The following is a 24,944-nucleotide window of genomic DNA, read 5'->3' as shown; positions in this document are numbered from 1 at the left end:
GCATTTTGGAGGAAAGAGAAGTGGTCTTTGCCGTGGGTCTGAGGAAGGAGATCTCAATGTGCAAACCAACGTGCAACTCACTGTATATCAAACAAAAGCAATTTTGATTGCCATATAATTTGATATGGCACATATTTTTCAGTTACAATAATATATAGTCCACACTACCACATTTGTCATCCACGGACTCATAAAATCTAATGACTTGAAACTGGAGTTGAGAACATGAGAAAGATCTAGGATAACTTAGTACTCCATCAAATTCTTTATTCAACTATGGAACAGAAACATATATTGGCAAATGAAATAGCAAAGTATGAGATTTATGTAATAAGCGTGAGAGTGAGAATAAGTTGCTATGACAATGTGGTGACTTACTTGAAGCTGAAGTTCCAAACCTAAGACTTATCTAAGTGCGTGCACAAACTCAATTACAGATACAAAAGAAACATAGCTAAAACAGCACATAAGAATTCCATTAGCATAATCATAATGAAAGTGGCAGAACACAAAGTGCTTTAGAAAATACCAAGTCTTGACACATGGAACAATGAATTTTAGACTCGAATTGGAAACATCAGAAGAAGTAAAGGAAAATCCAACAATAAGAATTGTTAATATTACATAAAGTAGCCAATAAAGGTTGTGATGTTGAAAATCAAATTGTGATTAGACAAAAATGTACCACCATTACTGGAATCTTCGACCAAAAGTCATCAAACTATATAAAATTCTGATCTAGTGACTGAAACTCAGAGAGAGAGGCAAAGTTTTGGTAGCTGTAAATCAAGAAACAGAATGTAGGACTTTCCCTGGGAGCTGAAGGGAATGTCTTCCAGAATATATAAAAACCAAACTAATCTTCATAAAATCATAAATCAGCATTGCAGAAAGAATTATGGATGCAATTAAAAAGAATAAATTCAATTATATTAAATCATGAAATTACAACAGGCAAGCAGATGTCACAAACAACCAAATCGAATTTTACAAAAGAATAAAAAAATATAGATGCTGAGAACATAAAACAACAATCCAACAGAACCACTTATAAGCTTGTCTAACATACACCGGAGTATGAGTAGTTTAAGCCTCAGCAGAACCACTTTTCAAAGCTCTCTCCAACCTTGCCTCAAATGGAGTAGAGTGCCAATTCACTCTCTTATCCTGCACACCCACAAAAACTTAATCAGAACACTACTCCATCCCCTAAAACAAAAATCTCACTAATCTTTAAAACCTCAATAATTCTTTTTTTTTTTTTTTGCTTTTTGCTTGGAAATAGATTGATCATAGTTGATTTCTTTAGGTTTTAACAATTATGCATAAAATAGCATTGTTTAGGAACACAGCCTTCTTTTTACAAATTGAAGTATTTTTTCTGCTAAAACTGAAATAACTAAACTAAAATTCAAAAAAAGCTAAGTAATCCAAACTATTCTAAGTCTGAACTTGAAACAGTCAAAACATAAACCTACCAGCTGTATTTTTTCTGCACAAACTGATATAACTACACTAAAATCACAGAGGCAAACGTTACAATTCAAATTTAGAGAACACTAAAATAGTTAGAAATAAAGCAAACGAATACAGATGTGCTAAAAAACCTAGATAGCAAAATAAAACAAAGCTTGAAGGTAAAGCAAAACCGGATTGTTGTCAGATTTTGAAGGTTGGGAGGCTCTTCAATACATCTCCACTTTCTCACAAGAATTTTAATTTCTATGAGTGTTTCCCTGACTTCAACAAAAAAGAATAGAGAGAAAAAGGGGTTAGGTATTGAAATCCCTAAATTGACAAAAAAAAAAACCCTAATTAAAGACGAAATCCTTAAATTGACAAAAAAAACCTAATTAAAGACAATAGGAAAGCCACGAAATCGATGGTCTGAAGAAGTTTGTGGCAAATCGGTGGTCTAAAGAAGGTGTCTGTTGGGTCTTGCCATGGAGAGGGAGAGGCAGAGGATCGGAAAAGGTAGGTCGGATGGGTTGGGTGTAGGAAAGCCACGAAATCGATGGTCTGAAGAAGTTTGTGGCAGATCGGTGGTCAGTTTGTGGCAAATCGGTGGTCTGAAGAAGGTGTCTGTTGGGTCTTGCCGTGGAGAGGGAGAGGCAGAGGATCGGGAAAGGTAGGCTGGATGGGTTGGGTGTTGAATTGCCGTGGGTCTGATTGGCTTGCCGTGGGTGTTATTGAGGAGGAGCTGATGGCAGAGTATTCGTGAAAGGGAAAGCTGGGAGGAAGGTAATGGCAGAGTATTCGTGAAAGGGGAAGCATGGAAAGAAAAGGCAGAGTCGGGTAGGGAATGGGTTTATGACGTTTTTGTTTTTGGTTTTGGTTTTATTGTTTTTTGTTTTATTATTTTTTTTTAATGCAGTGTTGATGTGGAAAATTGTGGAAGCATTATTTTTTTTAATGTAGTGCTGATGTGGAAAATTGTGGAAGTATTATTTTTTTTAATGCAGTGCTGATGTGGAAAATTGTGGAAGCTTGAAAAGCTTCGGTTTTATATATATATATAGATTATTATTTTGAGAAGGAACTATCGTTTTATTTTGGACGTGCGGTTAGTCACGATATCTCTTATTTTATTTTATTTTTATTTATCTATTTTTTTAAGTTATGCTGATATGGTAGTCTAGATAGTAGTTGATGTGACATGAAAAATAATTTTTTTATTGTTATGTTTGACACATTAGTTTTTTTCATTCAAGAGATAACGATATAGACTAAATTGATACAGTATTGAAAAAATTAAGGACTAAATTGACACAATTAAAAGGTTAGGAACCAAATTAAAATATGGTGCAAAGGATAGAGACTAATTTTGTAATTTACCCAATTACAATATAATATCATATTCATTTTCTATTTAATTAATTATATTGGTACACTTTTATGCACGAAGTATTGGAGGGTAGTAGGTTTTAGTTAGCTCAATTGGTAATATCTCTTATGGTTAAATAAAATATCTGGGGTTCAATCCCCGTCTACACCACCAACTGACTGGTATCTTGATCTAATGATAAAGAGTTATCATTAGGAGTAGACATTTGAAACACTCTAAAAAAAGTGCTTGAAGGTATAAGAAAAATAGTTCAAGCTGCAGAGTTAGTTGCATATTGTAATTACACATAAATATGTGAGTCTAATTATTTTATCTAAAATATACTTCTTACGTGTATTTTTCTCATGTAAGAGATTAAAATTAATCAACTAATTATGGAGGCATACTAGTAAAAGTAGTTGAAGGCGAAAGAATAATTTCTTGGGGGTGGGGGCCAGGGGGAATTTGATAAGTGCTTCATGGATTTCATCTCATTGATTAATTTACAAGGTATTTTCATATTGATTGTTGAGATTGTAAATAACATGCAAAAGAAAGAAATTTGAGTATTAGACTCCCATTGATCTTCAGTTTCCTCTAAATCATTGCGATTTGCTAACCTGTTAAATTCTTCCATGTACTCATTAACTGTCCTAGTACCTTGCCTGCAATCCTAGTACTGTTTAAACAATTCTTGTTGGTAATTTGGTGGTAAGAATTGTTCTGTCATTAATCTCTTCATCCTCCTCCATAATCGTATCGAAAGCTTTCGTTCATGGGTATGGTTTAATTGAACACAATCCCACTAGGCAGATGCTCCTCCCTTCAATTTGTAAGCCACCAAACACACTTGTTTGTCATCTACAGTACCCATATAATCGAAAACTTTCTCCACCTTACTGACCCAATCCAGATACTCTTCAATGGAGACATTGCCATTAAGAGCATTCTCATCAGCTCTCTTATAAAAAATGCCATTTTGACACACCAAAAACCTACTTTATCATTTTAGCACATCATTTTATAACATCTCATTTATCAGATGTTTTATACTTCAATTCTATACATTAAAATAATATTTACTACACATTAAAATAATATATTAACTACTCCCTATCATCATCATTGTCAACAACAACAACGGCACAACTACCACTGTCGCAACAACGACCACCAACAACTATTGCCACAACAACACCGACAGCCACCATCGGCACAAACCCACATCCACCAACGCCACCTCAAAAAAAAAAAAAAAAAAAAAAACTCAACTAGAGAGATCGGCACAAAACCACATCCACCAAACCAAACAAACCCACATCCCAAACCCACCATCAGCATAAACCCATATCCACCAAATTAAACAAACCCACATCCCAAATTCACCAAATCAATTATAAAATTAATTACAATTTACACTAAAATTATAAATTGAATCGGACATACACCGAGACATTTTTTTTTCTTTCCTCCTTCAGTGTTTGTTACCTTTCAAGAGTGACAACCAGATCAGGACAATTGCCTCTGTCGCCATTGCTGATGGAAGTTTTCACTTCCGGCCATCGTGTCCTTCACACTGGAGTTCCTCTTCGTCGCAAAGTGGGTCAGTGATCAGTGGTGAGCCTAGGCGGTCTCTGTCTCTCGGCGTGGTGAGATTGACGATGGCGAGACGGCGTGGTGAGACGGCGTGGCGAGACGGCATGGCGAGACGGCGATGAGAATGCCAGACACAGAGAGAGAAAGAGAGAGAGAGAGATGTGTTGCAGACGGAGAGAGACAAATGATAGGAGGAGAGAGAAAAAACGAATTAAATAAGCCAAACAATGTTTGGCATTAATGTCCGTACCGTCTCATATTTGAGACGGTACTGAAGATATGTGTCAAATTTTTTGAGACTTGGAACAGCTGATGAGGGTTGGTTTTTGGTGTTTGGTGTGCCAAATGCCAAATATTTGGCATTTGGCACACCTGATGAGAGTGCTCTAAGAGCACTCACAACAGTGGTGCTATATTGCTATAATGCTATAATTTAGCTCCACTGATACCAAAATTACGCTCCAGCAGTGGAGCTATATCTATATTTTTTAGCTCCACATGAGCAGTACACATCTATTTATAGATGTGTACTGTTCATGAGAGCTAAACAAAAATAATAATATTTAATTCTGACTGGGATTAAAATAATACCGTTGCTTGCTTTTTTTTTTTTTTTCATTCTCACTTTGTGCCTCTCTCTCACTCCGTCTGCATTCTCATCCTCTCCCCAGAACTCTCTCAAGCTCTCTTCCTCTCTGTCACTGTGCAATCTCACCGTTCCGACCAGCCGTCCTCAAGCTCTCATCCTCTTTCTCACTCCGGCCCGACCAGCCGTCCCAAGCTGCTCTCAAAACTCACCGTCACTCTCCTCTCTCACCATCACTCTCTCAAGCTCCCTCATTCCCCGCCGCTGGCCCAACCCAGCAGTCCCAAGCCGCCGATCGTAGACCCACACCGCCGATCGCAGACCCACGCCGTCGATCGCCTATTACAGAGATTTGGGTTTTTTTTTTTTTTTTTTTTTAAATTATTTTTTATTTATTTTTTTTTTCTAGTGGTGGTGGTGGTGGTGTTGGTGTTGGTGGTGGTTGTGGTTGTGGTTGAGGAAAAAGATTTGAGATTTGGGTTTATTTATTTATTCATCTTTTTCCTGCTGTGGATCGGTGGTGGTGGTGGTGGTGGCTGTGACTATGGCTGATGGTAGAGGTGGATGTGGTTGGTACTGTGAATGTTTTTTTGTAGTGGAATATATTATTTTATTGTAGTGGTTATAATATTTTATTTTGATATTTATATTATTTAATTGTATTGAAAGCTAAAATAGATCCACTGCTGCAGCGTATGTATGCATATATATATATAGGTAAAATAGATAAAGTAAATTTTAGTGGAGCTAAATAGCTAAATATTTAGCTCCATTGCTGTGGATGCTCTAAAGGATGATAACTTTACTTTCATCTGATAGTCCCTTTACTCCTGATAATCTTGGCTATTATACCTCACAAGACCACGATGATTCCCAAGGACTCTCTCTGCATACTCCTCGTCCTCACTATTCTCTTCATTGTAGTCTTGTTGCCTATTTCGATTTGGACTGCGATGGGGAGGGTCATGCGATCGGTTATCACATCACTCTTTGTCATCACAATTAGGGTTTTGGTTAAGTAGGGTGGCAAGTGCTTCTTGAATCTGGTCCAGAGTCTGTTGGGTTGAATCATGAAACTATTGATTATCAACGTGAAAATCAAGGAACTTAGTCCTAGTGAGGACTGGGTTGTTGACATCCTCATTGCCGTTATTGTTGTGGTGGTCCCCATCTCGTCGGTTAGCCATTAGACTAGGGTAAATCAAGGCTCTGATACCAATTGATGTCGCAGAAGCCTAGATAAAGCATATACACGATGCTCTCTTGATGGAGTAGAAATTAGACTATTAGCTTCTGGTAGTAAACCTCGAATCCACGAGGGGTTTCCATGAATCCACAAAGAGAAAAAACTGGAATCCACCAGAGAAAGAATTTGACAAAAATCTGTGTTTATTGATAATAATCTAATTTGCCTCTGACAGTTACAAAACATATAAATATTGAGGAAAAAAAAAAAGTCTAAAACCCTAATTTGCACTAATTATATGATTAGGTGACAAAATATTGAAATGGAAAAATTGAGTTAAATGTAGAATCATAAACTATTGACCTTAAGGGTCGTCCAAAAATAAGCGAGACTTTATTTTGACTTTTGAATAAAAAGTTATTAAGGAAACAAATATTACTATAAACGGCAAAATCACAATTTTCGAGGTCTAAATGAAAGAATTCACAGTTTTCAGGGGGTACCACATGGCTAAGCCATGATTATTGTTTAGAAGGCCGTTTTGCTCCAGCTTGCCAAATTTCATCCGATTCCAACTCCAACTCCAAGGCCCATGATTTTTACTGGTGCCTTTTTGCCTTGCGAGTTGATTTCAAGCACGTGTGAGAGTCTAGGAAGGCCATGGCGATATGTTCTACATCACTAAGAGATACATTTTTTCCTTTAAAATTAATACATGTATATGAAAATGAGATGTAGCATAAGGATAGAATAAATGTCACGTCCACTGGGAGGGGGGACCAATTCATCTTGCTTAATATTTTGCGGAAGAGCTTTGCTGAAGTTTCCACATTTTTTTGGGTGACTGGAAGTCTATAATGAAGCAGACACTTGTGAAATATTAAGTCAATACAGCGTTCCATTAAAGAATACGATTATGTGGTATGCAATTTTGTTTTATTCAAAATTCATGATTGCGTGGTATAAAGATCTTTGAATTAAAAGAGGTTATTTATTTATTTATTTATTTTTGGTTTATTGATTTTGCAAATTGTCAAGAATAGAAAATTAAAAATAAATTATTAGGGAAACAAATATTTCTATAAATGGCAAAATCATAGTTTTCAGGGCCTAAATGAAGGAATTTGCCGTTTTCAGGAAGTACCTCGTGGCTAGGCCACAATTATTGCTCAAAAGGCTATTTTGTTTCAACCTGCCAAATTTCATGCGATTCCAACTTCAAGACCCATGATTTCTACTAGTGTTTTTTTGCTTTGCACGTTGATTTCAGGCGTGTGTGAGAGTCCAAGAAGGCCATAGTCGTCTATTCTACATCACTATGGTATACCTTTTTTCCTTTAAAATTAATATCTATATATGAAAATGAGATGAAGCATAAGGATATATAGAATAAATGTCACATCCACTAGGAGGGGGAACCAATTTATCTTGCTGAATATTTTGTGGAAGAGCTTTGCTGAAGTTTCAACATTTATTTGGGTTACTGGAAGTCTATAATGAAGCAGATGCTTTTGAAATATGAAGTCAATACAACATCCCATCAAAGAATGCTATTATGTGGTATGCAGTTTTGTTTTTTTTCAAAATTCATGATTATGTGGTATAACGATCTTTTAATTTTGAATTAAAAGAGATTATTCATTTATTTATTTTTGGGTTATTGCTATCGCAAATTATCAAGAAAAAAAAAAAAAAAAAAAAAAAAGGACCTGAGGATAAGTTTCGTGCTTTTCTTGTCTTAAGAAAGTCTCTTTTGGGTAAGCTGCTATAGGGGAAGGGATTAATTCAACGATTCATGTTTTAAGTGCAAATATGAAATATGGAAGAACAAGCTCTTATTGATTGGCATAGGGATGGGAGGTTTTGTTCGAGCCAAGTAAAAGTATTTTTCGTACCCATGTAACAAAGCGTGTGGACCCATTGCAGAAGATGTTTAGGAAGTTGATCCAAATTTCTTCGGGTGATTGAGACTGACTGGAATGAGATAGATGCTTTTGATATAATAGGAAATGACAAGGGAAAAAAGTGGATCATTGGAGTTCTAATGCTCCATAGTCAATCAAATGATTAATGCAGCCTTCTATCAAAGAATGATCAGGTCTTCAGCCCCCAAAGCACGTAACTATTTAAAAAGATTACAATAAAAAAATTTTGATTTTCTTCTTCTTCCTCTTTTTTTTTTTTTTTTTTGAAATATTCACTCCCTAGTCAGTAAGACAGTAAAGTATATTTTCCAAAGGTGCCTCATTGCATTTGTATATAATATTGATTAATTTTTTTTAACCACTAAATTATAGCTCGCGCAACATGCAATATACTTTATAATGAACGAATGCATTTATTCCTTTTGTTTTATTCCTAAAAGAATATTCATTTGTAAAGAATATTCCATTTGTTACGTAATTGATAGCACAATCTTCCTTTTGGTTACCATTGGCTCTTCTCCAACTGTTTTCATGAAAAATGCTTGTTGTTTTGGGGCAAGTAGTTGGATGGGTTTGTTAAAAAACATGTTAATAACATCTTTGCATGGTGGGTCTGTTTGCTGCATGGTTTTGTACGCACAAGTGACCAGCATGAATGCATCTCAATGCTTCATTTGGAGGACTTGATTAGTTCAATGTTGTGTCAAATAGCTCTATTTATCTACCTTCATTCCACATTTGCCATATCTTATAAGATTTCAGTTAGAAACAATGTAACTATCAAGATCAGATTATTTCATACAATTAATCTTGAAAGGTTTATTGTTTGGATTACTTGCGTGTCCTATATATAGGATTGAGTGGGTGATCTATATGTCATTTTAACAATATACTCTTCAAAACCTTAGATATATAAAATTTTTTTCTTTCTTAGTTGCATTTTCCTAAGTCCCATAGCTGTCTTTCACTAGCTCTCAGCCCAATCTCACCTCACTTATTTTCTTTATCACCATTGTCCTTCTGTAACTATGGTGCCAAGCTACTGTTGCCCTCATTCTTCACTTCTCTCTATCACTCTTAACCTTAGTCACTATCATCATTTACTTTCATCTTTGAACTCTTTGTTATTATCACATCATCACTATTGTCCTTTACTTCCTTTACCTTTATCTATTTTCCTTAAATTGATTGTTGGGATTAGACATTAGCTTTTGTGGTTATTTTGTTTGATATATTGTGATTGATTATTTGTAATATTTAGATATGCTTTAGCTTTGAATGATTATTTGTGATATAGTTATTCTATTAGTTTTGAATATTATATTAAAAAAATCTTTTTATTTCACTTTACATAATTCAAATCAATTGAGTTAATGCTATTAAGATTTTACCAAAACAAATGACTGTTTCTAGACAAGCGTTGTGGGGTGCTTAACACATTCCTCACATGTAATTAGACTTTCGAACTTAAGAATTAAGATTTTTTACCATCTGTATTAAATTAGGAAAAATGACCATTTTTCTTAACCTAAGATTGATGGTAAAATCAAATAGAGTCGGGTGACTAGTCACACATTAAAAAAAACCCAATGATTGGTGACAATTTCACTACCCTTGGTAATAATAGATTAAAATTGACTTAATTCAGTCACACACCAGAGATTACCCTTTTTCTAACCCTCTTTTACAGCACCCGAGCTACACTAAGGTGTGAGTGTCGCCGTGGTGGGTGGTCTACCGCTGTGAGGCATCGACAATTGAGAAAGAAATGGAACAAAATTAGAAAGAGTTTTAAGTCAAGTCAATAGCCTCGTAAAGGTATTAACCAATCCTACTACTATGGATTGAGATCTCCAAAGATCCCACATCCAATCTCTCTCTAGGGTTAACTAAGGTGGTAGAAATAAAATATAACCATTTGAACTACTGTGTGGTAGACATTTTTGTTTTATTTAGAATCCATAATTGTGTGTTATAAGGATTTTTGAATGAAATTATTTTTTTCTTTTCTTTTTTTGCTATTTCTTTTGCAAATTATCAAGAGGATAGATTTTTTATTCTGGTAGAAAGTCACTAGAAACAAAATACGTGTCTCAAGAAAAAAAAAAAAATCCTTAAATTCACAAGGAAAGTTCCTAGGAATTTACCAGACAAATAAAGGAGAAAGTTCCATGAATTTTTATTAAACTGAAATCTATTGAACTTGATTGACTAGAAGAAGATGTTAAAAGAGATCATAATTGATACCAGATCATATATAACATGACTCTAATTTGAGTAGAAAAACATTAATAAATGCATTTAAAATCATGAAAATGATAACCCTAAATTTAAAATTTTAAAAATTACATAAAAAAATACTAAAATTAATATCAGTTTTTTTGTTTTGCATTTCACAAGAAAGTCTTTTTTGGTAAGCTGCTGTAGAGGAAGGGATCAATTCATGTTTAACTGCAAATATGGAAGACCAAGCTCTCATGCAAGTTCTTCGTGTGGCATAAGGTCGGTTTTGTGTGAACCAAGTTAAAGTGTTTTTCGTACCCATGTAACAAAGCGTGTGGACCCATGAGTGGGGTCTTGAGTCAATTTATCTTGACGATATATGAAGTAGACGCTTTTGAAATGGTAACAGGAAAGAACAAGAGAGCACATGGTGGACCATCAGAATTCTAAGGGAATACAGCGTTCAATCAAAGAATAATAGGTCTTCCACTCTTCACCCCCAAAGCATGTAACTCTTTTAAAAGGATTACAATCAAAATTAAAATTAAAATTGATAATTGTATATTTGTGCCATTTGATTACTTCTTCTATTATTAATTATTAATTATTTATTTTTGATGAAATATGCACACCCTAGTCAGTAAAGTATATTCCCAAAGATGCTTCATAGCATTTGTATAATATTATTGATGATTAAGTTTTTTCACCACGAAATTATAACCCGCACAATATGCAAATATACATTATTATTAACGTATATGGTTATTATTATTATTAATTATTTAACATAATAAGAACTTAACTCAGAAAAACTTTAATTTTAGTCGAATCGAGATCAATAATAGATCAACCGCCACATATATTGTTTTATTTTATTTTAACTATATGAAATCTCATTCTCAAAAAAAAAAAAAAAAAAAAAAAAAAAAACTATATGAAATCATCCTCTCCTTTTTTTATTTTTATTTTTCCCTCCCCAATTAACCTATCACTTTTTCCCCTTACATAATGAAATGCACAACGGAATATTGCATAATTAACCTCTTACAATAGATAATAGATACTTTAGCAATCAATTTATCCCTTTGTGAATGGTTCATAGTTGGTATCAATATTTAATGATATTAGCTCTTGATGAAATTAATTAGTGTAGTAAACGATATAACCTTATTGTTGATACCCGATTTTGGTCGGGGGAGATCAAGCACACGTGACGACAATAGGTGTTTGTGTTCCTGACACAGAAATCTCTAATTACATATAGCCCCTAATAAAAAATCCTAATACATTTGAAATATAAAAAAAAAAAAAATGCTACCATGTCTATCCCTAGATGAACATACATTTGTAAATGATTAGTGCATTTATCTAGGATCCATCCCTGAAATTGAAACATCATTGATGGAAAAGCCTTCCTTCTTCATTTTGGCTACCATTGGCTCTTCTACGACTGTCTTCATGAAAAATGCTGGTTGTTTAGGGGTAGGTAGTTGGATGGTTTCATTGAAAAGCATGCAAATAATATCTTGCATGGCGGGTCTATCTGCTGCGTTGTCTTGTACACACAAGAGACCAATATGAATGCATCTCAATGCTTCATTTGAAGAGCATGATTCATTCAATGTTGTGTCAATTAGCTCTATACCTCTACCTTCATTCCACATTTGCCATGCCTAATAGAAGTTCAGTTAGACAAAATGCTTACTATCATGTAAGACCAGATTTCATCCTATTTACAAAGTTTTATTGTTTGGATTACTTACATGCCCTATAAGATTGAGTGGGTGATCTGAATAATAAAGATTGTTATTCTTCTTGCCAGTCAAAATTTCTAATAGTAGGACTCCATAACTGAATACATCAACTTTTGTTGAGATAATACCATTCATAGCATACTCCAGAGCCATATAACTGCTGAAATGAGAAATGAAAAAAGAGCTTAATGTTTCTAAAAAGATATTTAAACTCACCCATAATTAAACTAAATTATGTTAGGTCGAAATGTATTCTTACAAAGTTCCAATAGGTCTATTTGTCCTTTGTTCTGATTCCTTTAAACCAAATTTTATATCTAGGCCAAAATCAGATATTTTTGGATTCATCTTATCATCAAGTAAAATGTTGCTTGCTTTTAAGTCTTGATGAATTACTTTAAGCTTTGAATATTTATGAAGATAAACAAGCCCTTGAGCAATGTCTTCAATGATGTTGATATGTTTCTTCCAATTTAAATACCTCCTTTTTGTAGAGTCTGTTTCAAAGAATAATGTAATAAGTAAATAAGCAATTGATAAGTGATGACCTTATAGAAATGATAATAGCAATAATTACATACGCAATTATGCTAAACTTTGAGGAAGAAATCTAAACTTTTGTTGGCCATGTATTCATATTTTAATATTTTTTCTTCTTCTTGAATACAAAACCCTAAAAGTGTCACGAGATTAGTGTGCTGGTGTTTGGCGATGAGTATAACTTCATTTTTGAGTTCCATCAAACCTTGTCGAGAATTTCTGGAAAGTCTTTTTATGGCAATTTCTTGCTCATTGACCAATTTTCCCTGAAAATATTTTCCATTAGTTATATATTAATGTGGTCTCAATTTACCTGTCAAAATTTTACTAAGCCCTTGACTTGAGCTCAAGGGCTAGATCTTATTTCAAATTGTTCCAAAGAAAATGAGGAAAAAAAAAAAAAGAAAAAAAGAAAAAAGGAAAGAAAGAGAAAGAAGGTTTATGATTTTACCTTATAAACTGGTCCAAAACCACCCATTCCTAGCCTATTTTCAGTTGAGAAATTGTTTGTAGCAGCTGTGATGCTTTCAAAGCTAAAGATTTTCAAATCAGTCGAAGTCATTGCATGTCCAAATTCTTGTACTAGCATATTTTGTTTCGTCTTTTTCTTCCTTAATTAACAAACTTGAAAAACAGAATTTGAAAATACTGATACTATAATTGTTCGAGTAAAATTTACAGAAATATTGTTACTCATTGATCTTTAGTAATATAATACCTTTAAAATATATAGTAGGAGATTACCTTTTGCTTTGTATATTTTCCATAATATAACGATGCAAAACAGGGTGATAATAGTTCCAACTTCCTCAACGATTAGCCATATCCACCACCTGCTTGCTGTAATATTGACAAATAAATTTATACAGTTCTAAACATGTTATCTTCATACAAGCATGTAATGAATCAGTTAAATACATTTTTTAACAGGTAGACTTACCTTTGGATTCAGGGACGCATAACTCTCGCAAACCATCTGAACGATTACTTCTAAAACTTGTATCTCTGCGCTAAATCTCACCGGTGCCGGCGCGAGTGTCAAATGTATATCCAAAGTCAACCCAGGAACAATTGTTGTCACTGAAAAATGTCTTATTCTCATTTGAAATGAAGCCAAAATTAAAATACTTTTGGTTTGATAAACCATATGATGACGAGTTGGAACGCCCATTGAACCAAGGCCCAGTACTACAATGGATGTTACCTCGCCACAAGATGACCAGTTGGTTTCTATTGTTAAGGGTAAAGGATCCTAAGTCAGGGACATCACGGTTTCTCTTTGGTGTTGTAGGCCAAGAACGTCCTGTTCTATTGTTTACTCCAACTTTCATTCCTGGTGCATGTGTGTCAGTAGTGTTTGGCCGCAAATCTCGCTTCTCAGACCCTTCTGAATTCCCTTCGTACAGTACAAAATTGCCAATATCCACTAGAATAGCACTAGTATTACTTTCACCTTGAACTGAACATAGTATCTTAGACTGATACCCAATGTATGAAATTCTCAAGTGCCCATAATCATCTATAGTAAGAACACTACATTTGTCAGCAATTGGATTGCTTCGATTAGCATCCCAAACTGGCTTCTCATTGTTTCTGTTGTACCATATTCCTAGGTAAGCTATTCCTGCAAGCTGGAAGAATCGTATTATAAAGTTTTCATTATCTGAAACTAGTTCATCCCCGTCTTTGAGTTCTTTCCCATGGAATAATTTATCAGCTAGCTTCGAATATGATGGACCCAACAAAGGTAGCAAACAGGAAAACACAAGGAAAAGGTTTCGTGTTCTGCTCGCCATTATCAAAAAAGTCTTCGGTCATGTAGGAATGGAGTTAGGATTCAAGAATAGCACATCTGAATTGGGCCTTTTTCCTTTTGTATTCTGGCAACTGAAGTGTTACTTGAGAGAGAGCGTCAGGCTGACTGTGGCGGAAAAAATATCTCTGTCCTTTCTATGAGCAGACCTCCAAAAACGCGGGTCACACATGTTGGAAATATACTTTGTAAAATTGCCCAGGTTGATTAATAAAGTTACAAAGCAATATCAATAATATATCAGTCAAACAAGAAGTGCTCTGATTAACTTATAAGCAAAATAGACAAGTACAGAAGAGGAGAAGGTGCAGCTGACAAGTTTGCCAAGGAAATATGAGATGATTGAGGATTTTGTTTGTTGCCAAAATTCCCACGCCAGCCAAGGAAAATTCTAGAGCATCAACTTGGGCTTTACAACAAAATATTATGGGCTTAAGCTTTGAACATACCTAACTAATTTTAAAACATACCCAACAACCCATTTGTGTGAGGCGGAAATGTCATATGCTTTGGTTTGATACATGGAGAAGTTGGCCTCGTTTTTCATGAATTCATATGCGAGTCAAGTGGAGTTGTTGAGTCTTTTTTTTTTTTTTTTTTTTTTTTTTTTTTTTCCTGTAATGGTAGGAGTGGTTGGGTAAAGTTTGAATCTTTTGTTTAGTTGTGTGAGGTTGATATGATGTCATATGCTCTGGTTTGATACATGGAGGAGTTGGCCTAGTTTTTCATGAATTCATATGCGAGTCAAATGGAGTTGTTGAGTCTGAGTTTTTGTTTTTGATCTGTTTTGTTTTTGTTTTTTTTTTTTTTTTGTTTTTTTTTGGTTTTGTTTTTTGTTTTTTTTTGGAACGGTAATGGTAGGAGTGGAAGTTTGAATCTTTTATTTAGTTGGGATAAGCCTTAGCTCCAATGTATTGGAGCAAACAAAATGCGGACACGTGATAAAAACTACTAGAGATTTTGGATTATCAAGTTGATTTGTTTATTCCTTTGATGAGTTGCAAGTTTGAAAAGAAAACTAAAGGACTCAAGTATTCAAAGTATTTATTTGTTTGGCATGGAAGATTTCAAATCTTGACTATTAACTCGAGGATGAGATTTTTTTTTTTTTTTTTTTTTTTAAGTGGAAGGGTCTGATGTAGGACATAATTTACAATTAGACTTTATTTATTTATTACTTTTGGTATTAAATTTTTAATTTTCAGAATTTAGGCTTAGGGTATTTATTTCCTTGTTTTTAAGTGCTTTTAATGGTTAAATTTGGTTCCTATTATGTTTAGGTATTAATTAAGATTAATTTTAGAATATATTTTTTTGTCTTCAAGTTTTACGAAGTCTTTAAATAGGCCTCCCTATCTTTTGACGGATTTCAGACCATTTTTCCTTATGGATTCAACAACCTGCTTGAATTCGAGGAAACCTTGTGCATTCGAGATTATTTTTTAGAAACAAATGTGTTTTGTTTCTAATTTTTTAAAAGTTAACGTGTTCTTCTTCTTATGACTTCTACACTGGCATCATTCATGAAGTGATTTGTGAAAAGATTCGTTAGCAATCCGGCCCATTGCTCTTAACAGTCTCACATGATTCTCGACACTCAACCATACCCACTATCTCTAACCAATCAAAAGGCCCTAACAAAGTCCAGGGGCCATGCAACCAAGGAAGTCAATTTTGTATCGTATCGGCCGGTACGGTCGGTATATATCGTATTGGCCAATGCACCAGTACAGGTACACCCCTTGCTTCGTATTGGAAAAAATATCGGCCGTACCGATGAAATCCGACTGTTTCGGCTAGTAAAGATGTTTCGGACCAGTACAAACAAGAAGAAAAAAGAAAAAGAAAAGGAAGAAGAAGATGAGAAAAATGGGTCTGTGACTCACTGACTTGGTGCCTAATGACTGAGATCTGTACTCCAAATCTTTCATTTTTTCCCCTTCTATACCCTTTTCTAATTTAGATCCCATTCCTCTCCATTGTAGCTGCCACTGCAACTTCTTTATTCTCCTTCTTCTTCTTTTTTCCTATGTCTTTGGTTTCTTCACTACTAATGCACTACAACTGTCTGCTTTCAGCTTTCTGTCTTTCAAATTTTCTTATCTAATATTTAGTCAATGATGTCAGATGGTTAGGTGGAACTATGAAATACTCAAAAGTGTTGAATATTTTTCAAACTTGTCTTTAGTATCAATTCATTTCCACCAACCATGTGGCTTATGCTTTTAACTTTTTGTTTGCCCTTGTACTTTATTTTTCTTTCATTACCAAGGTATTAGGCACATGTGCTGATGTATATATAAATTATTATTATTATTATTATTATTATTATTATTATTAATGTTAATTAAATTGATGGGACTTGTTTTTAACTTGCCACTCCAATAGTAACCCACCCATAGTCACGTAGAAGGATATAAATAAATATAAATATATATAATATAACTACAATGGTAAACACTAAAATATATTTATGTTGTTGGTTTCTCTTCTTTTTTTTTTTTTTGATGAACTTGTTGGTTTCTCTAAAGTATATATTATTATTGTTGTTATTGATTAGATGAGTGACATAAATTTATCATTTTAAAATTTTATATACATATATATATATATATATCTCTCTATATTAGTGGTAATCCCGAAATGGTACACTGGTATTGACTGGTACCCGAAATATATCGTACCGCTGGCCAAACCGGTACAGCTTACGGTACGGTATTGACTTCCTTGCACGCAACTTCTATGTGCAGCATAAAGGTCTACATATTTAAAAATTCAGCATCTATGGCTAGCTAGCTAAGAGCATCTTTAGCCCTCGTATGCTCATGCTCCTTATATGGACCTTGTTTAATCTCATGCTTGGTCCTACGTCTCTACAAGCGAGTTACTTGTAGAAATAAATAAAGTTATTCTCATGTGTCATGTGTTTTCCTTGTTAGTTGTTATTAGGTTCTAAGACTTTAGGAACTAATGTATTAGAACTTTAATATGTATTATATTGGCAAACCATGATCAAAACATAAAGTCTAGGTTTAGACTTGCTTAAAGTGCGATTTAATGTAAAATTAGAATTGAGTGATTACAGGATTTATTGGACAAAATATGCGAGGCTCGATCAACTGAATCTCGTGCAGATTTAATTTTCTGCAGAAGTTCCAATTTAGCCCAAGCCCATATGACGTGTAGGGTTAAGTGTTTTACTTAAAGTATAAAAGGAAAAACCATAACTATATTTTAGTAGTATTTGAAGAGTTGTAGGTTGAATCTTTTGTGAGATCTAGAGTTGTTTACCTTCATACACACATAGAGTTATAAAGATCAAGATTTGTGTCAAGAACTTGATGATCTCTTTAGTTGCTACATAAAGAACTTTAAAGAAGATTTGAAACCTTTGAATGGAGTCTCAAAGTCACAAGTAGGAGAACTTGTGGTTGCTGCAGATCAAGGAAAGAAGTAGTCTGTGGACTTGGAGCTGTCACGTGGTCGTGGTAGTAAGTTTTCTATTCGAGGTAGCAATAGGATGTTAGTGGTCTAAGTTTGATTTTAAAAATTTCAATTCTTTCATAGTGGATCTGTTTTTACATTGATGATAGCTAGGTTAAATCCTCCCCAGGTTTTTTACCGGTTAGGTTTTCCTAGGTCATCATATCGTGGTGTTCTTTATATTTCCGTATTATTTACATGATATGATATTATTGTGTTAACCTAGAATTGAATAATTTATCTAAGCATTCACTTGGCTAAATAACTAGGTTAAACAACTTGTGATAAGGGGTTTAAAAACGTATAGTTGTTACCATCAAAGGTGATAAAAAATGAGAAGTTACTACTTATGTGAAGTAGTTATTGTCTCTATGTATAGTTGTTATTATTTGACGTGATTAAAAGGGGGCAAAATAGCCTAAATTGATATTATTTTTAACTTTTGCAAGGAGTAATGTAATACAAATTTTTTTTTTTAAAAAAAAAAAAATCCAAATAGTAAAGGCATAACTAATTAAATAGGTAACCGGTTGTGTGGCTTGTGCCAATTATAGATGATGACAAAAATTTTGCAACTACGGTACCTTAAAAAATCTGCATATTGTGGGTTCCAGTTAGTTCAACTGGTAAAGCCTCTGATAGTGTATAAGAGATCTGTGGTTCTGTTAGGTTCTAAATGTCTAGGATTAAATATTTAGATTTCTATTTTTATGTATGTTGGCAAACCGAGATAAAAACATGTCTAGATTATGTATTAGAAATTGCTCATGATAGTACAAATCAGGATTCAATAACTTACAAGCTGTAGAAAAGAGAAGTTAATTTCAATGAGGTTCAACCAATCAAAATTAAGTCTTGTAAGTTACTCCTATGAGATCTGTGAGGTTTTATGCATTCTAACTCAATAAGTATCTGCCGGATTAAGAGATCTACAATCAAGAATTGGTAGAATTAAGTTATTGCTACAAGATCAACAACGATTGGTGATCTGAAACCTTTGAGTGGGATCTCAAAGTCATAAGCGTGGGAGATTGTGTTATGCAAATCCAAGAGAAAGATTCTATGGAGTCGGAGCTACACGTGATCGTGTTAGTAAGTTTTACTAGAGGTAACATTAGGTTTAGGAGCTAAATCTTTTGTAAAGTTCAATTCTTTCTAGTGGATTTGTTTACCTTAAGGATAGCTGTGTTAAATCATTCCTAAGTTTTTACCTTGAAACTATTGGTTTTATTGATTTTTCTAGGTAATCATATTGTTGTCTTAGTTAGTTTTCTGCACTGCATGAGATGATTTATTACTATTTAACCTAGATCTCAAAATTAACCTAAGTAACTACTTGGCTAATTCATTAGGTTAAACATTATGTTTTTAAGGGGTTTAAACAAATAAACAAGTGGTATCAAGGCGGGTTAGCTCTTGTTTAGGTAGTTTTACCTTGAGTTGATCTTGACCCTTGCTGTCATGGAACACAACCACTCTCTTGTGATCTCTCCCCACTTTGATGGGAATAACTATGCCTACTGGAAAGTAAGGATGAAGGCTTTTCTTAAATCTCTTGATGAGAGAGTTTGGTTGGCAGTGGAAACTCCATGGGTAAGACCTGATGCGGCTGTGGCTGAATGGTCTACTACTCAAAAGGAATTAGCTAGCTTTAATAGTAAAGCAATGAATATGATATTCAATGTTGTTTCCATATAGGAATTTCAGAGGATTTCTAATGTGGAAGTTGCCCACACTGCTTGGAGTATCTTGCAAACTGTGCATAAAGGCACAAAGGAAGTAAAAATCAACAAACTTCAACAATTGACCTCTAGGTTTGAGAGTATCAAAATGGCAAATGATGAATCCTTGATGATTTTTATGTCAAACTGGATGACATAGTTAACTCTGCTTATAACTTGGGTGAAGTATATGATCAACCTAAGATAGTTAGGAAGATCCTTAGATCTTTAACTGAAGATTTTAGACCCAAATTTATTGCCATAACTAAAAGCAAAGATGTTGACACCATCCTTGTTGATGAACTTGTAGAATCCCTTCAATCCTATGAGTCTGACCTACCCAAGTCTACCAAATCCAAATCTATGGTTTTAAAGTCTATAGATCATTAAGATGATTGTGGATTTAATGATGAGATCTCTTGTACAGAGATTGCTTATCTTGCTTAGAAATTTAGAAATTTTCTAAGAAACAATAATAGAAGGACAAGAAATCGAAAAAATGCTGACCCTAAGAATGTGAAGAAGAATAAAATAACTAAAAACAATGTATCTGAAAAATAAAAAGATAACATTGTTCAATCTTCTAACCAGTCTTTAGGCCAATAGTGTTTTGGTTGTCAGGGGTATGGTCATCTTAGGTCAGAATGTCCCACATATTTGAGGTCAAAGGGTAAAGCTATGACTATTACTCTTAGTGATGATGAAGGAACTGATCACAAGTGTGAAAGTGATCAAGTAGGAAATTTTATGGCTTTCATTGCTATAGCTATAGTAGGTGAAACTGAGACTGTTGATGAGAACCCTACTGATGAGGAACTCTTTGAAAACGATAACTTGTAAGAGTCATACAACAAACTTTGTAAGATTGCAATAAAAGATGCCATGAATGTTGACCTAGGTTTGAAAAAGATAGAAACTATTGAACATGAAAAGAAAAATCTTTTGGTCAAACTGTTTGATGCCAATGAACTTATAATTATTGTTAAGATTGAGAATGTCTTTTGTCACGCCCCGAACCAAAGTAAAAGCTAGGTACGTGACAATAGCTACACACTTTAAAAGTTTACACCCTACAATTGTGAAAGACCTTCTTAATAACTAAAAATTATCCTCAAAGAAATTTCATTAATAAATCCAAAAACATCTTCAATAATGCAATTCTCAAAAGATCTCCAAATAATAATCTTCCAACATCACAAAGAAAAATAGACTAAATCTTTTAAGACTAAAAGTCTAAAGAAAAGATAAATTTAAACATAAAAGTCCAAATTTGATTTCAATGATTCCTAAACTTCACTCATATGCACATCCCAACGGAAGTCCAAACACATGCTACTCTTCCTAATCAGAATCTGAAAGGGGAAAGAGGGGCGGGGGAGGGGGGGGGGGTGTGAGTTGATAACTGAATAAGTGACCAAATACGAAACTAGTTGAAACAAGTAAATAGATTGACAAAATAATATAGATTTTTGAGATCAAAAGTTTTCTCATATGTAAAAAGTTATCACATATGTCAAAAGTTATAATATGCTATGGATTTTCAAAAATATACTGAAGATATTTCATAGACTTAAAATAATTCATAAATCCAAACATATTCACATTCTCAACAATCTTATACAATTATGACTATGGTTACGCTATATCTTAGTGACTAGGCATTAGATTTAGAAGAAACTAGTTCCATGCTAATGTATATTCCCCATTAGTTGGATCTAGAAACACGATAGGCTCATGATGTCCAGATTGAACTAGTTTCGATACCAATGAATAACCCCTATTGGCTGGGTATCAGAGTTCAAAACATAGTCATATTGTCCAAAATCATTTATATCAATTTAGAGTTTAAACAAAAATATATCTCATTCAAATACATATATGTAAAATTATATATTTAGTAATCAAATATATTTGTGATAATTCTTTATTCTTTACTTTAAATTAGTAATACAATTGAAGTAAAATTGTAATAAGTATAAATAATTTTCAGTGGTTAAAATATAGTAGTATAAGCAAAATAAAACCAATTAGGATAAAGTTACTTACCTCGACTAAGTCACCATAAAAGAACTTCTCCATAATACTTCCTCTAAAATTCTTAGATATCACCTCAAGTGTGTAGTCAATCCTTCTCTACTTGAGTATTTTGGGTAGTCTTCTTTCTCAAAATATCTGTCATTATACGTTGACTTAATTAGCTTATATATAGCTAAGGTTTTAACCTTATTTTCTAAAACTCCCTTAGTAATATTAATTATAAAATTGACCCCACAAAAGAGTTACTTAAATACCCCACCTTTTTAAGTCTTTTCTTTTTTGGGGTATTACATCTTTGATTGAAAAAGTTCAAAGTTTAGAATCTGAATTATTTGCTACTAGAGAACAACTTGATAGATCTTCTTCTTCTAAACTTGATAACATGTTGAATGTTAAAAAATCTTCATATGATAAGACAGGGTTAGGGTTTGTTGAGAGTGGTTCATCTTCTGTTGTGAGCCCCACAAAGTTTGTTCCTACTATATCTATGCCTAAACCTGATGTTTGGGCACCTAATTAGAAAGAGGTTCTAGCTACTAGGAAGATTAAGATAGATCTTAGTGAAATAAAACCCAAGAAACTTACTCAATTTGGAGGTAAGAAACAACTCAAGCCTTAGTGTCTTTGTCACTTCTATGGTGGAGTTGGGCATACTCACCCAAATTGCTTCATGTTGCAAGCAACCAAGTAAGCAACTAAACAAAAAGTATCTGTGTCAAAAGCACAAGAGTAGTCATTCATGTTGTAGAAAAGTGTAGAAAACTTTATTGCACAGCAGAAGGTTTTATTGCACAACAAAAAACTTTATTGTGTAGCAGAAAGTTTTACTACACAGCAGAAGGTTTTACTGCACAACAGAAAGTTTTATTGCATAGCAGAAAGTTTTACTTCACAGTAGAAGGTTTTACTGCACAACAAAAAAGTTAGTCCTGCGGTAAAAACTGGAGAAAAGTTCCTTTTGCAGTAGAAACAGAGGATAAGCCCACTTTTCAGCATCTTCCCTTGGACTTTAGACTCAACATTTGTGCACAAACTGGCAGCAGCAGAATGGTACTTTGGAGCCCATTTTGTGAAGAGATAGGCCCAACTTCCTTCTTAGAAAAAGCCTAGACTAAGCGTTGTCCAATAACATCAAGACACGTGTCTAAGGTACAAAAAACGTAAAAGAATTCTTGACAAAATAGACATGAAATCATTCTCTCTCTCTCTCTCTCCCTCTTTTTCTCCCTAATTAACCTATCATTTTTTTACCTTCATAAAATAAAATGCATAATGGAATATACATAAATAACCTCTTATAACAGATGCTTTGAGAGCAATTGCATCAGTTTGGCCAAATTTTTCTGTCTATTTTACACTAAGAACCTACTTTTTCTATTTTATATTACCACTTTTCCAAAGAACCCGCATCAGTTCATCTATTTTACAATATATTTTATTTAAATAATATATTTTTTATTATTTTATTAATATCTATCTTTTCAAATATCTTTTTCATCTTAACCTCATCTCAACCGTGTTTCTTCCTCTCTTTCTCAATTCTTCCCTGCCTCTAAGACCCCTTAACTCTCTTCCTCTCTCATGTCTCAAACCAACACGTCTGATACACTCTAAACTCCCCTCCTCTCTCATATAAACTCAGCAAATTTGGGTAGCAGCAGGGTAGATCTGTGGCAGCAACATCAATGTAGATCTAGTGGTAGCAACGGCGGCAGATCCGGTGGCTTTGGCTTGATTTTAAGTTGGGTTTAATTTATGATGGTTTGGTTTGATTTTCTATTGATTTTGGGTCAATTTTGTGGTGGATTATCAATTGTTGACATGGGTTGCATTGGTGGTGGTGGTTGGGTGGCGCTGGGTTGGTGGTTGGGTATTTCTCTTCCTCTTCTTTTATTCTTCTTTTGCTGGATTTTTGTGTCCGTTGGGATGGTGTGTTTCTTTTGCTGGGTTGCTGTGTGTTGGGCTTTGTAAAACCTAGTTGTGTTTGATCCAGCTTATGACCTGACCCGAAATAATATTGTTACAATTTTTAATGAGAGATTTTCTGAGGTTTAGTTCATGGAGCGGATCAAAAGGGGTGAAGAAGATAAAGAGAATGTAAATTCACAGGTAGATCAGAATATACCTGTAGTTGAAGTCCATAAATCTTGCAGGATCACTAGACCTCCACAGCATTATTCACATACTCTAAATTATCTCCTGTTGATTTATGGTGGTGAGCTAGAGTTTTATATTACTTGGTATATGCTAAGGCTTATAAAAGTGATATATATATAATTAAATTTATATAAAATTATTGGATTTGTATACATTTTATAACTTCTAAAATTATTTTTATAATCTCTGTGAAAATTTTAATTTATTGAGAAAAAAAAGCTTGATTTAAAAGTTAAAACAAAATTAATTATGATTAATATAATTAAAGGATAATTACGCCTAACTTAAAGAAATAAAATGGTTTTCTTGAATTATATAAAATTGAATTAATGAATTTTCACATATATGAGAAAATAATATTTGTGTGTACATGTGTGTGTGAGATCTTCTGGATTTAAAAATATTAAAGAATAAAAAAAAGTAATTTAAAATTTTCCAAAAAAATTATGTATTTTCCTTTTAGAGAAGACTAATTATATTAAAATCATACCATGAATGGCTATAAATATAATAGCAATGATAAAAATGAAAATGAATGTTTATCTATACTATATATGAGAGGATTTTTCTCTTTGGACTGAACTTTTATGTGGTTTAAAAATACTTATAAATTTTAGATTTAATAGGAAAAAAAACTTAAAAACAACCCGGTAAAAATATATTTCTAATTCCATTTAAAATGTCTATAAAATAAAATACTCTACTACTAATCCATGTTTTCAAAACAAACTTATCCAATTTTTTTTAATTTTCTTTTAAGGGAAAAGTATGACACTAAACCAAAAAAAAAAAAAAAAAAACCTTATTGCATGTTCTATATCAATTAGAAACTTTTTAACTTGATCTTCATCGCTTGAAATATCTGATCCTTATCTTTCTAATCTTTCAAATATCTGATGTCAATCTTTAATTTAATTTTAATACTTGGCTCATATAGCATATGTATTCTTATGAAACAGCCGCTTCTTCGTCATTATGTTTTGGTTGTGCCACTACCACCGAACTCATGGAACACATTATATAATTATTCAATTTTCTAGATGATGCCAATCTTTTAATTAATTTTCCAGTGACCCATGCCAACTTTTTTTTTTTAATC

General features: G+C 33.5%; 1 protein-coding gene across 1 annotated transcript; it reads right to left on the bottom strand.

Moving 5' to 3' along the window:
* Nucleotides 1–11,704: 11,704 nt before the first annotated feature.
* On the bottom strand, nucleotides 11,705–14,430 carry LOC115990176 (G-type lectin S-receptor-like serine/threonine-protein kinase At1g67520). The gene is made up of 6 exons (XM_031114029.1): nucleotides 13,839–14,430; nucleotides 13,575–13,714; nucleotides 12,840–12,900; nucleotides 12,354–12,591; nucleotides 12,104–12,254; nucleotides 11,705–12,013 (listed from the first exon to the last, which is right to left on the bottom strand). The coding sequence occupies exons 1-6, from the start codon at nucleotides 14,428–14,430 to the stop codon at nucleotides 11,705–11,707; spliced, it is 1,491 nt and encodes a 496-aa protein (XP_030969889.1).
* Between the last annotated feature and the right edge of the window lie 10,514 nt (nucleotides 14,431–24,944).

This window comes from Quercus lobata, chromosome 5, assembly GCF_001633185.2.
Source record: "Quercus lobata isolate SW786 chromosome 5, ValleyOak3.0 Primary Assembly, whole genome shotgun sequence".
Taxonomy (NCBI): Eukaryota; Viridiplantae; Streptophyta; class Magnoliopsida; order Fagales; family Fagaceae; genus Quercus; species Quercus lobata.
Note: the sequence above shows the minus strand (reverse complement) of the source record. Positions and strands in the feature narration are given on the sequence as shown.

Excerpts from the sequence above, each read along its gene's own strand:
- LOC115990176 (XM_031114029.1), bottom strand. The coding sequence starts at position 14,430 with ATGGCGAGCAGAACACGAAACCTTTTCCTTGTGTTTTCCTGTTTGCTA. Across the intron at positions 13,715-13,838 it reads ACTGGTCATCTTGTGGCGAG|TGACAACAATTGTTCCTGGG; the intron begins GTAACATCCATT and ends GACATTTTTCAG. Across the intron at positions 12,592-12,839 it reads TTCCAGAAATTCTCGACAAG|ACTCTACAAAAAGGAGGTAT; the intron begins GTTTGATGGAAC and ends TCTTTGAAACAG.